The sequence below is a fragment of the Ananas comosus genome, linkage group 15, assembly GCF_001540865.1.
Source record: "Ananas comosus cultivar F153 linkage group 15, ASM154086v1, whole genome shotgun sequence".
NCBI lineage: Eukaryota > Viridiplantae > Streptophyta > Magnoliopsida > Poales > Bromeliaceae > Ananas > Ananas comosus.
Window position 1 is genome coordinate 10,105,184 of NC_033635.1, and position 12,489 is coordinate 10,117,672.

Sequence of the window (12,489 nt, forward strand, 5' to 3'; positions counted from 1 at the left end):
AATTAACCATGGTTAAGTATTTTAACCGTGGTTAACGAAAATTTTCTAACAGTACTTAACGGCAGGGACATATCTGCATAACTTTAGACTTTTGCAGGGATAACTTATAAAGTTTCCGTTTTGCAGGGATATTTCTGCAATTCACTATATTTGTAGGGACGTGTATGCAAATAACCTTTTTTTTAATAATACCATGATAGATTTTGTGTTCTTTCTTTTATGATATTGTAATTCTATTTTTTATTTCTATCATTTTATTTTAGTAATGATTAAATATTATTTATCGAATCTATAATATTTATTTATAAATTTTTTTTTTTAGTATTTGTGTGACGTGCGTTGCACGTGCACTTAACTAGTTTCTTCAAAAGGTTGTCTATTGTAGCTGTTCTTTTTCTAAGGATGAGCCAGGTAAATACTTGCACTTTCAGGAGTATTTCGAGTCTCCAAATCTTACTTGCGTGAGCATCCCTTGTACTCCCATTGTTTAGGGCCGAATAGGTAGATCTCACGATGAATCTTCCATTGATAGTCCACTGCCACTTCACTCTATCCGGTCTCTATTCTAATTTGAATCTAGAAACTCTTTCCCTAATAAGTGCTTCAATGCATGAACTGTGCCTGTCTCTAAATGCTTGCACTTTTTCATGAAATTGTTTGGGTAAATTGCATGTCTGGTCATCAAACAATGAGGCTGGTGACATCGTGGTCCTTCAAGCTCTAATTTGTTGTAATTTTTAGTTTGAACTTTTTAAATTATTACAATCAAGTCTTATAATTCAATTTAGTTGACTAAATATTGAGATATTGCTAGTGTAGAACTGATGATTAATGGTGTGTCAATAATTAAGATGCCGCTTTTTATATCAACGATGTATCAATATTTAGCTAAATTGGATCATGAGATTTGATAGCAACAATTCTGAAAGTTGGAGTCAGAAATTATAAGAAATTAAAGTTTGAGCATTAATGTGTCGCCTGTATCATAGTTTGAGGACCAAACATACAATTTTATCCAAATTGTTTTTATTTGCTTAAGCTTATTATTAATTTCTACATATGATCAAAGAATAGGTTACAAAGTTACAGTTCATAGGAAGCTCAACAACAAATTCCTTCAAACAACATCAATTTAGAACCAAATCTTTTATAAAAAGAGAAACAACAACTGCAGTTGCATTCATGGGAGAATAACACCGAAGACGACGGCGACGCCGAAGAGGAGAATCGCGACGCCGGTGAAGTTCGCGAGAAACGCTTCGCAGCTGAGCTTCGCGCCGGGAAAGACTATCTTGCTAAGCCCAGTTTCAGCAGTGCAGACTGCCATGAGGAATATGACCACACCAAAGAAGATGTGCCAAGGTGCATAGTCTGCTCTCATTGTCATTGTTGATCCAGGGAACAGAAAGTAAGTGAAGCCCAGTAACCACTGCCAAGAAACATAGAAAGAAAAAATGAGAATTCAATTGAGTAGAAATATTTAGGTTAATATCAAATATATACTCAAAAATTTTAAAATATCTAATATATCCCTGGTTGACCAAAATGTCCTTATTAATTTTTAAAAATTCCTTCAAATATCTCCAATTCCCTATAGTTTATTAATGGTAATTGGGGTATAGAAGGGTCTTTTGATAATTTTAGTATAAGTTTAAAAATTTTGAATAGTAGCTAGGGGTAAATAAGCAAGAGTCTCCAATATTTATATTTAACACTCCCCTCGGGTCTGGATTCGAAAATATTTATATTTAACACTCTCCTTCAGATCTAAATTTGAAATTTTTTGATAGAATCAAAAAGTGAGCTTGAATTAAATAAGAGAAAATTAAATAACGCTAGAAACCTGACAGGACTCGAACTCAGAACCTATTGCTCTAATAGCATGTTAAATTCTGTAAAACGACTGTTTTTTTCAAAAGCTTAAGATTTTAGAAATGCCGATTTTGAATATTTATATTCTACATAACAATAGTTTAGTGTATCTTTAAAGTCATTTGGAGTTTTGAAACAACTTCTTTATTCTGAGTTAGTAATAAATAGGTGTCTGTTTGTTTTCACTTTTACATCTAATTGCAATACAATAAGAGTGTTTGACAAGCAAGATTGGACAAATTTTTTTTGAGAATTTACTTTTATTAACAGCACTATTCAGATAATACTTTATCCAATAACACTATATCCTATAAAAGAGCCAAAGAAACAACCTTCAATAATGAAAATTAGAGAAACACGCATTGTATCTAAACCAATCTTTGGAATGAGGGCAATCATTCTTAAAACAGTGGACAAGTTTTAAAACCTTACATAAAATCACAAAATTTTCCCAAAATATCTTTTGGTTTGCAAACTCAAGAACAACAAAAAGTGTGGGGTTTATTATTATTATTATTATTATTATTATTATTATTATTATTTCAGATTCACCTGCAAAGCATAGAGGCAAAAGGTGCCAATCCCCAACCAAGAATGCAAGCTGTGCATATCTTTTAAACCCAAGTCCTTGTGGAATTTGAAAATTGCAAAGAGACCCAAACCACCCAAGCCCAAGGCCACCAAGTGCAATAGCATGTGAAAGATCTTCTTCACTTTCCTTGTCCCAGGGAGTGTCTTATAAGCCAAAATTGCTGTTCCCAGAAGCAGTTTTAAGGATAATCATTAATATATCATCAATTGAAAAACACACACACACACACACACACACACACACACATATATATATATAGATGACTACTCTCTTTTAGTGCACAAAAGGAAAAGGTTACTTATTTAATTACCTTCTCCCCCACAGATTACAAGCCCAGTTACCATGAAAAGAGCATGTGCCTGCAATATAGAATCAATTTGTGAAAAAAATTTGATAGATTATATAAAGTAACCATTTATCTCCAAAAATAATATTTACATGTTTTGTATTCGGCTCAATTACAGAAAACCTCTCCTTATAAATATCCGCTTTTCACTTTTCCTTCTTAACTTTCAAAAACTTATATTTTATTCCCTCAATATTTCAAGTTGCTACATTTAGGGCGCACAAACCCCCCCCCCTCCTGTCTAGGGCTGGCAAACGAGCGAGCCGGCTCGCGTTCGACTCGTGTTCGGCTCGATATTCGGCTCGCTCGAGCTCGACTCGAAATTAAATGAGCCGAGCTTGAACAAAATAAAAGGCTCGAAATTCATTTCAAGCCGAGCTTGAGTATTATTTGGCTCGTTCGAATTAGGCTTGAAAAGCTCGAAAGCTCGAAATATATATATATATATATATATCTATACTACTTATAAAAGCGTGAGTTTAAATTTTTTCCTCTTTCCCAAAATGTCGATCCCTATTAATATAATTCCAATTACATACTAATAATATCATTCATTCAACTTTAATGGAATAAATCACAGCCGTACAATTTTTATTTTATTTTTAATTTTTATAAAATATTAATTCTAGTCACTTCCGATCTAATCCAATGACTGACGAATTAAGTATCTGTCACTTTTTTTACCTAAGATTGCCGCTTAGATAGTACGTATCAAATTTCAACTTTTTATATGTTGTGTCATATTCTCTAATAACCGCCGCCAACATAATATAATATTTTATTCACAAATAATATTCGCATTTCTTAAATAATTTTCATTCCCACATTTACATATCCGTCACTATATAATATCACATCACATAATACATTCCGCATATATAATATTTAATCATATATTTTTAAAGTGAATATATAAAAATTATCTCATTTTTACTCCTACTAATATTTAAAATCTGAGATATTTTTTCAATTAAAATATAACATATAAATTTACAATTTAAAATTTTAAATTTGTTAGTAAATATGATTCACAAATTGATATTGATTTGGATAATTATTTTTAAAATAATTGTTGACACAGACATACCCTTTTTTAGTCGGAAAAAAATATTGCATTCTATTTGCGAGAATAGAAGATTATTTATTCCAAATTTTTGTCAACCGAAAGATATTTACGCATCCCATAAAATAATATTTCATACTTATTAAAAAAACGAAAATTTCTATGCAACAAATATTGAAAATAATTTTGTATCTACTATCTCTCAATTAGACTAACTAAAAAAATTAGATTTGAAAAAAAAATAATTTATAATAGCTTATAAAATCAGCTTTAAAAATTAAATTTGTTCATAATTTCAAATTGGTGAATTAATATTTTAATTCCAAATTTGAAATTAATTAAGAAATTTTAATTATTTTGGGTGTGTGAAACAGTATTTCAAATTAAAAATAATTATTAACTTGAAATAATATCAATTTAAAAAATAGATGGGATAATAATAAATTAATGTCTTTAATAATTATTTATATTCAAATTATGATTCAAATTAATTTCAAATTTGATTTTATTTCATAAATTTAAATATGAATTTATTTAATTTAAAATTTAGAATTACTTTAAACTTTTAAAAATTTGGATACATATTTAAAAAAAATAATTTTAGAAAAAAATTAACTGATAATAAATTATACCATCAATAATTATTTAAATTTAAAATATAAATATAAATTTAATTTAATTTAAATATTACGTGCATTGCGGTGCACTGTAAACTAGTATATATATATATAGATATATATATACTAGTTAAGTGCACGTGCAACGCACGTCACACAAATACTAAAAAAAAAAATTTATAAATAAATTATTATAGAATTCGATAAATAATATTTAATCTTACTAAATAAAAATGATAGAAATAAAAATTAGAATTACAATATCATAAAAGAAAGAACACAAAATCTTTCTGTCATGTATTATTAAAAAAAGGTTTATTTGCATACACAGTCCCTACAAATATAGTGAATTGCAGAAATTACCCTGCAAAACAGGGAAACTTTATAAGTATCCCTGCAAAAGTCTAAAGTTATGCAGATTGTCCTGCCGTTAAGTACTGTTAGAAAATTTTCGTTAAGCACGGTTAAAATACTTAACCATTGGTTAATTTATAACGTAAATTTACGATTCTACCCTTCTTCTTCTTCCTCTCTTCTTCTTTCCTCTTCTTCGTCGCCGGCGAGGGCCGGCGCGGGCAGCGCGGCGGCGACGACGGCGGCGACGGCGAACCCTCTCTCTTTTCTTTTCCTCCTTCTTCCTCTCCCTCTTCCCTTTCTCCTTTTTCTTCCTCTCCCTTTCCTCTTCCTCCTTCTTCACAGCCGGCGAGGGAGAAGATGCGACGGCAACGGCAACCCTCTCCCTCTCCTCTTCTTCTTCCTCTACCTTTTTCTTTTCCTCTTCCTTTCCTCTTACTCTTCTTCTCGCACCGGCGAGGAGGAGATGTGGCCGCGCGGCGGCGCGCGGCGACGAACCCTTTCCCTCCTCATCTTCTTCTCTCCTCTTCCTCTCTCCTCTCCCTCTTCCTCTCTCTCTCTCCTTCTTCCTCTTCCCTTTTTCTTCCTCTCTTCTTTCTCTTCCTCTTCTTCGTCGCCGTGTCGAGCTCGACCCGTGCCATTCACCAGCATCCGCTCGGCGGCCCGAGAGGAAGTGAAGAGAAAGAGAAGGGGAAGTGCTTTTGGAGGGATATATTTGTGAGGCAAAATGGTCATTTTACATGAAAACTGTTTAAAAAATAAAACAGTTCTCTAACAGATGTTAATCAGAACATATCTGCATAAATTAGGACTTTTGTAGCGGACAACATTATTGGAGTTTCCGTTTGCAGGGATATTTTTCGCAATTCACTATGTTTGCAGGGACGTGTATTGCAAATAACCCTAATAAAAAAAATACAAAATTCGTCACTAAACTAATTGAAAATGTCACGCATTATTCCCCTCCGCACAAATTGCATTGTAAGTAAAAAAACAATAAAATAAATATTAGTAAGATCATCAGAAACTAGATAAAATTAAAAAAAAATGTAAATTTAATAAGAATTCATATAAGTAAAAATTTAGCTTAATTTTATTCTTGAGTTTTTGGAATAGTGGATTAAGCACAATTTTACTTATAAATTTTGCTAAATTGATCATGATAAATAATTTTAAATATCATAAAAAATAAAATATTAAAAAGTACATTTATCCTAATTATCGATATTAAAGTGCACTATTTTTATACAATAACTGAATTGTTTACAATAGTGTCTCTCCAAATGCTAATGTGTGTTATAGCCACTATCTTGTTCTAGAGTATGAATCTAATTCGATTCATGCTTCAATCAATCCAAAATTAGTTATTAATAATTTTATGCCAATTGTGTTAGCATTTATCTTGTCTAGAACATTAATCTAATTCAAATCATACTTCAATCCATCCAAATAATTAGTTCTTAATAATTATTATTCATGTGAAATGAATAAAAAGAGAAATATTTTAAAATTAAAATTTAAATTATCAAATTCACGGGTATTAAATTTTGGCGGGCATTACAAATTTAAATTGTTATTTTTGCGTAGCTTAGATTGTGGTAGTGTATTACTTGTGAGAAAAAAAAATTATTTGAGCAAAGATATTTGGATATGTAATAAATTTAATTTACATATGTTACGTGATTAGCGGAGATACTTATGTGATTGGCGGGAGCAGTTAGATAAAAGATAAATTAATTTACGTGGTACATGATTGTGAAGTAGAAAAAATATTTGAAAAAAAGAATATTTTCAGTCAACAATAAATAATAAGATTACTTTTTATTTATTATTTCGTTGGATAATAATCCAATAGCGAAAACTTAAGATCTATATTTGGAAAATTATTATTTTAAAGATTTATTTAAAAATAGATAAAATTTATTTTATATTTGCAGAACACGCGAGAATTTTTGGTGTTGAATATTTGGTAAAAATATTTAAAATTATATTTTAATTAACGATTTTGTTTTCGATTTGGGCCAGTATTAAATTTTTTAAAAAAATTCTTCACTGCTTTTACGACAGCATATTTAATATATGAATATTTGTTAAAACCATATTTAATTATATTTTAATTAACGCATTAGTTTGAGTTTGGGTATTAAAAATATTTTAAACAATACTTAACGCTTATTATGGCGCGCCAAATTTTAATAGCTCGTCGAAATTAAATCTACTATTTTATTTAAGAAAAACCTACTATCATAAATTCAAATCTTAATAATTTCAAATTCGCGGGTATTAATTTATCGGGCATTAACCCAATTTCAAGTTTATTTTGAATACTAACAGTTGACAGCAAATAGAATTCTAATTTTACGTATTATGTGATTAGCGAAGTATTGCATGAGTTGGGCGTATTAGTTAGATTATAGAGAAAGATTTAGTTTTAGCGTTTGGTGGGTAGAAAAAACATATCTGAGAAACGCGGCGTAGATGGAGATATAGTACGGAGTATAGACGGGTAATTCCCCTGTCAACAAAAGCAATACTTTATTTGTATACGCTTGGACTGAGAATCTTAATGGCGAAAACTTAAGATCTATTATTTAATGATAAATTTATTATTAAGATTTATTTAAAATGAGTGTTGAAATTTACTGATCTATTGACAATATTATAAAAAACGATAGAGACATTTTTGATAATAAAAATCCCAAATTTTCAAAACTCACGCTTTATAAGTAGTATTATATATATTATATATATATAATATAGTATATATATATATATATATAGTATATTATATATAGTATATATATAGTAATATATATAATTGTATTTTAATCTATTGATAGGCTTTAATTTAATTTGGGCATTATTGCTGGCCATACAAATAACCCGAGCAAGTAAACTGTGTAATTGCAGCCCAACCTCTAAATTTACATAACACTTCCTCTCTCTTTGAAACTTTTACTATTGCACATAACCCTAAACATGAAATTTCACAATTCTCAATCCTCAATTTTTTCCCTCTCTCTCTCTCTCTCTCTACCTCTCCACCTAGTTCAGCAGTCACCCTAGCTCACATTCTCATTCAAATTTTGATTATGTATTGAGCTATTGAACAGTTGCAGTCAACATTCTAAAGATATGGCCTATAAAAATTAAACTATTGATTATATATAGTTGACAATTTCAATCGGCTCGTTAGAGCTGAGCTCGGCTCGACTCGAAATTAGATCGCTCGAGCTCTGGCTCGAATTAATTTTCAAGCCGAGCTTGAGCCTAGATTTAGGCTCGAAATTAATTTCAACCGAAATTGACGGCTGACATAAGCTCGCTCGAGATCGGCTCGTTGTCCACCCCACTCCTGTCAAGGTTCCATTATTATTCCGTCAATTTTTATAATTTATATTAAAAATATTCTTCAAATGATATATATATATATATATATAATTATTATATATATATATATATATAATTATATAATATATTATATTAAAAAATTATTTTTTTTCTTATATAAGAAGTACAGATAATTTGTTCTTTATTTCTCTCCATTAACGCTGTACCCCCTAAAAATATTCTGAAATTTTAAGAGGACAAATATAGATTTTGAAAGTCAGGAAGAGAAAATAAAAAGTGGGTAGTTACATGAGATTTTTATATAATTTAGCTTCTTATATTTAACATTTTATACGCTAATTAAGAGCTTAGCGAAACTTGAACTCATGACCATCCTACTTATGATACCATATAAATTGCAAAAACCGCAAAAATTTAAATTATCAGATAACGACGTTTATATATTTTATATTCAACAAGATCAAATAAAAAATATTAGAAATTACTTCCTCTTAAGATCAATCATGGGAGTACTAATATATTTGTTTTTGGTACTAGTAGTATTGTTACACTTGTTTTATAATTAACTTTTTGTTGTTCTTTTGGTTTGGAAAATTAGTTTTGGCTTAAGCGCATAAAAATGTATATAAGAATGTGACATATTTATTAGAAACCATTTATCAACTCCAAAAAACTAACCTGTAATTAAGTTTTGACCCAGTAGTACATATGTATAAATATCATCTTTTGTTGTTTTAATTATTTCATATGGGACTTAATATTAATTTGTAAATAAGTTCGCTCCTAATTAATAATCTTTTTTATTATATATTTATGCATCAACAAACCTTTCGCTTTATATTGAGAATGAGAGAACAGTTTTGATAGACTCGAGACGTGAATTTGAATTAAATAAGAGAAAAATAATAATGTTAGAAGATCTAGTGGAATTAGAAGTAAGCATTTTTTGCTCTAATACTATATATGTTAAATTATATGAAACAATCGTTATAATTCAAAAATTTTAGCTGGTAATTAATTAATGGTGAGATTTTTTGAATGTTTCATTGCGTGGATCGACTTAATTAATAAGGAAAACTTAAATAATGCTATGAACTTGGGCGGGATTCGAATTTAGAACCTCCTGCTTTGATATCATGTAAAATTATATGAAACAATTATTATTCTCTAAAAAGTTAAATTAATAGAAAATAATATTTTTAATATTTACATTCAACAAAGGGCGCCATATTCTTGTATAGCTCTCCTTTCATTTACCCATCATATTAATAAAACTACGAAAACTCGATCACACCAAACTTCATAGCAAAGTAATCTCGGATTTTCAAGCTATCAAGTATAAAATTATTTAAATACCGTTCTCTAATAAATTAACCTTTTGAAGAATAAATATTGGTTCACATTATTTAACATGATAGAGAGTAAGAGATCCTGAGTTTGAGTAATTAATTTGAGTCTTCTAGCATTATTTATTTTCTCCTAATTAATTCATCCAATTTAATTTAAATCTACGTCATAGGGCAGCAAAAGAGTCTTGAGCCAATCAGTTATAACAAAGATAAAGTCCCAACCAAAAAGAAATATAAAAGATATATGCTTGGTATCAAAATTTTCTAATAATTAATTGATGGGAAAACTTTAAATACCATCCATATAGTTTCATACTTTCTCACTTTAGTATCCTGTGATTTAAAATGTATCAATTTAGTGTCCTTAATTGATATCAGAATAAAAAATTCTGAGTTTGAGTAATGTGAGTCTTCTAACATTATTGATTTTTTTCCATTTAATTTGAATCCACGTCGTAGGCCAGTTAAAAAGTCTCGAGCCAATTAATTATTAGAAAGATAAAATCCCGTCCGAAAAGAAATGTAAAAGATATATGCTTCACATTAAAAATTTCTAATAATTAATTGATATAGCAACGCAATAACATATATACAAGCAGAAAAAAATTAAAAAAAAAAAAATCATATTTACGTATGCATACGGACGTTGATCTCTTGATCAAAGTGATGGGACTTGAACGAGACACCTCCACGGTAGTGTAAGATCCACACAAGCATCAGCGTTACTGCGGCTACGGCCAAAATATGAGCCAAAATACTCACAGGCCGTGACGAGATCCCATATGCAGTTCCTCCTCTCTTCACCACCATGCTTTAATTTGTATATATACGTAAACACCAAAATTATATATATATATATATATATGTATATATATGAGAGAGAGAAAGAGAGAGATGAAGCAAAGTAATGAGTTATTATTTATTTGTGTAGTTGAACCAAAACTTAGATATGTGTGTTTATATATAGAGATATAGACCATATACAAACAAGGGATTAATTAGTACGTACGTAGATCTATGTTAACATAGTTGGAAAAAGAGATCGAACTCAGCGACGACTCCAAAGAGGATAAACGCAACGTGAAGTGCAAGGCGTGCTAGTTTGGGCCAATATCCAACGGAAAGTCCGAGGAGAGACCTTTGTTTCCACATATGTATAGGTATGTAAGTACATATTAGAATGGTTGTTATGTGTCTTCTTCTATTTGAATTTTATTTTGTTTTCATCTAGAGTTAACGAGTGTGTTTGATCTGCGTTATCTTTTTCAGATTTTCCATAACCTAGCTATGGAATAGAAAAAAGGGTAAACTTTAATCTCTCTTTCTCGACTCTCGGTGCTCAATTTAAAAACATGGAGACCTCTTAATTGGCTTTCAAAAGGGCCTTAGGATTTTTTACCTCTCTAATTCCTTGTTATAAAACAAAAGAAACAAGTTCTTAATAAATAGATTTTTCTAAATAGTTAAAAATAGAGAAATGAACGAACGGACTTGTTAACTACATTTCCAGACTCCTTACGAGTGTTTAGTTCTCAGAAAGTAAAAATATTAACTCATCTCTCGCATCTTCAGCTTTTACGTTATTCATTTCCCAGCAAATAAATAACAGGGTCGGAAAAATTTCAGTTCCATAGCTTTACAAACATACAATGAAAGGAAAGTAATTTTTATCTAAACTCTAGCTGACCGAAAGTCTATCTCAAGTTAAATTTTACTTACAGTGAAACAAACAACTTAATTAATTAATATTATTATTATTATTACATGTGCATCAAAAGAGAAATGACAAATTAAACTTGCCTCTCTGTATATGTTTTTTCCACAATGAGAACCGCCAAAAATAATTTGGCAAAAAACACAAAAGTCAAAAATGGTTTAGATTCATGTATGTCCTCTCAAAACACTCTCATTGCTGCATGTTTTTTATGCTTTACACATTAATTATTCATAACACAATATATATGCTTCTTTTGCATTTGAAAACCTTATGTGCTGAATTAATATTAAACAAAAGGCCTTTCTCACATAAAATATTAAACAAAGGACCTATATTATAGTATAATTAAGAGGATAAATTGCACTCCTAGTTTCCAAACTTAAGCTTTTGAGTTCGACACATTAGAGATTATGAGATTATAAACTTTTAAAAGAGTTTCATTTTAGATGTCATTGAGAATATTTATTATATATATATTGAAGGGCGGATTATTGTTTACAATATGTCCATGCCTGTTGCACCCATGTATATATCATACATTTATCGACCTTTGTCATATTTCAGATTTAGCCCTGTTCACAACTTTTACTATTTAAATTAATTGAATGATAAATTGTTGAAAATTTAGGGATTATATTCAAATCAAACAAAGACATGCAAGTGATAGATGGTTGAAAATTTAGGGCATATATTCAAATCAAACAAAGACAACCTCAACTTGCATCGTCGAAGCTTTGCTTCACTTGTACGCACTGTTATTATGGTATGTGAAAATTGAACCCATGCCACTGGTTTTGATACCACTTGCAAATTGTAAGTTCCAACCAACTATTCTAAAAGCACATGCTGATCGATATGGCGGACCTATCGTACTTAAGGGTTCAATCACAGTGCTTCACGGGCTTCGACTTGACTCAACACATCTGGACGTTAGGTCTATTATTTGTTGAGTCTCACTACAATAAAAAGGTGTATAGAGACACTTTTAAATATTGGTATAGGTCAAAAAAAAGTGCTGTTGGCTAAATTACCGATACTTTTTAAAAGTGTTGCTATATCTGGGGTCGCTATAGGTAGGGCCGCCTTAATATTTGGCACCCACTCCTCCAGCGACTTGTGGCGGAGGGATATGTAGCGATCGTAGCCTTTTACGGTCGCTATGAGATCCTCGCAGCCGAACTCCAGCCGCTGGAACCCTATCTCATCGCTCTCGGCGGCGGAGGAGAAG

At 30.3% G+C, this 12,489-nt stretch overlaps 1 protein-coding gene across 1 annotated transcript; it reads right to left on the bottom strand.

The window, feature by feature from the left end:
* Positions 1,122 to 10,359, bottom strand: LOC109720907 (probable ascorbate-specific transmembrane electron transporter 1). The gene is made up of 4 exons (XM_020248257.1): positions 10,190 to 10,359; positions 2,775 to 2,823; positions 2,425 to 2,624; positions 1,122 to 1,429 (listed from the first exon to the last, which is right to left on the bottom strand). The coding sequence occupies exons 1-4, from the start codon at positions 10,352 to 10,354 to the stop codon at positions 1,181 to 1,183; spliced, it is 663 nt and encodes a 220-aa protein (XP_020103846.1). The 5' UTR covers positions 10,355 to 10,359; the 3' UTR covers positions 1,122 to 1,180.

Excerpts from the sequence above, each read along its gene's own strand:
- LOC109720907 (XM_020248257.1), bottom strand. The coding sequence starts at position 10,354 with ATGGTGGTGAAGAGAGGAGGAACTGCATATGGGATCTCGTCACGGCCT. Across the intron at positions 2,625-2,774 it reads TGTAATCTGTGGGGGAGAAG|CAATTTTGGCTTATAAGACA; the intron begins GTAATTAAATAA and ends TTCTGGGAACAG. Across the intron at positions 1,430-2,424 it reads TTTGCCTCTATGCTTTGCAG|TGGTTACTGGGCTTCACTTA; the intron begins GTGAATCTGAAA and ends GTTTCTTGGCAG.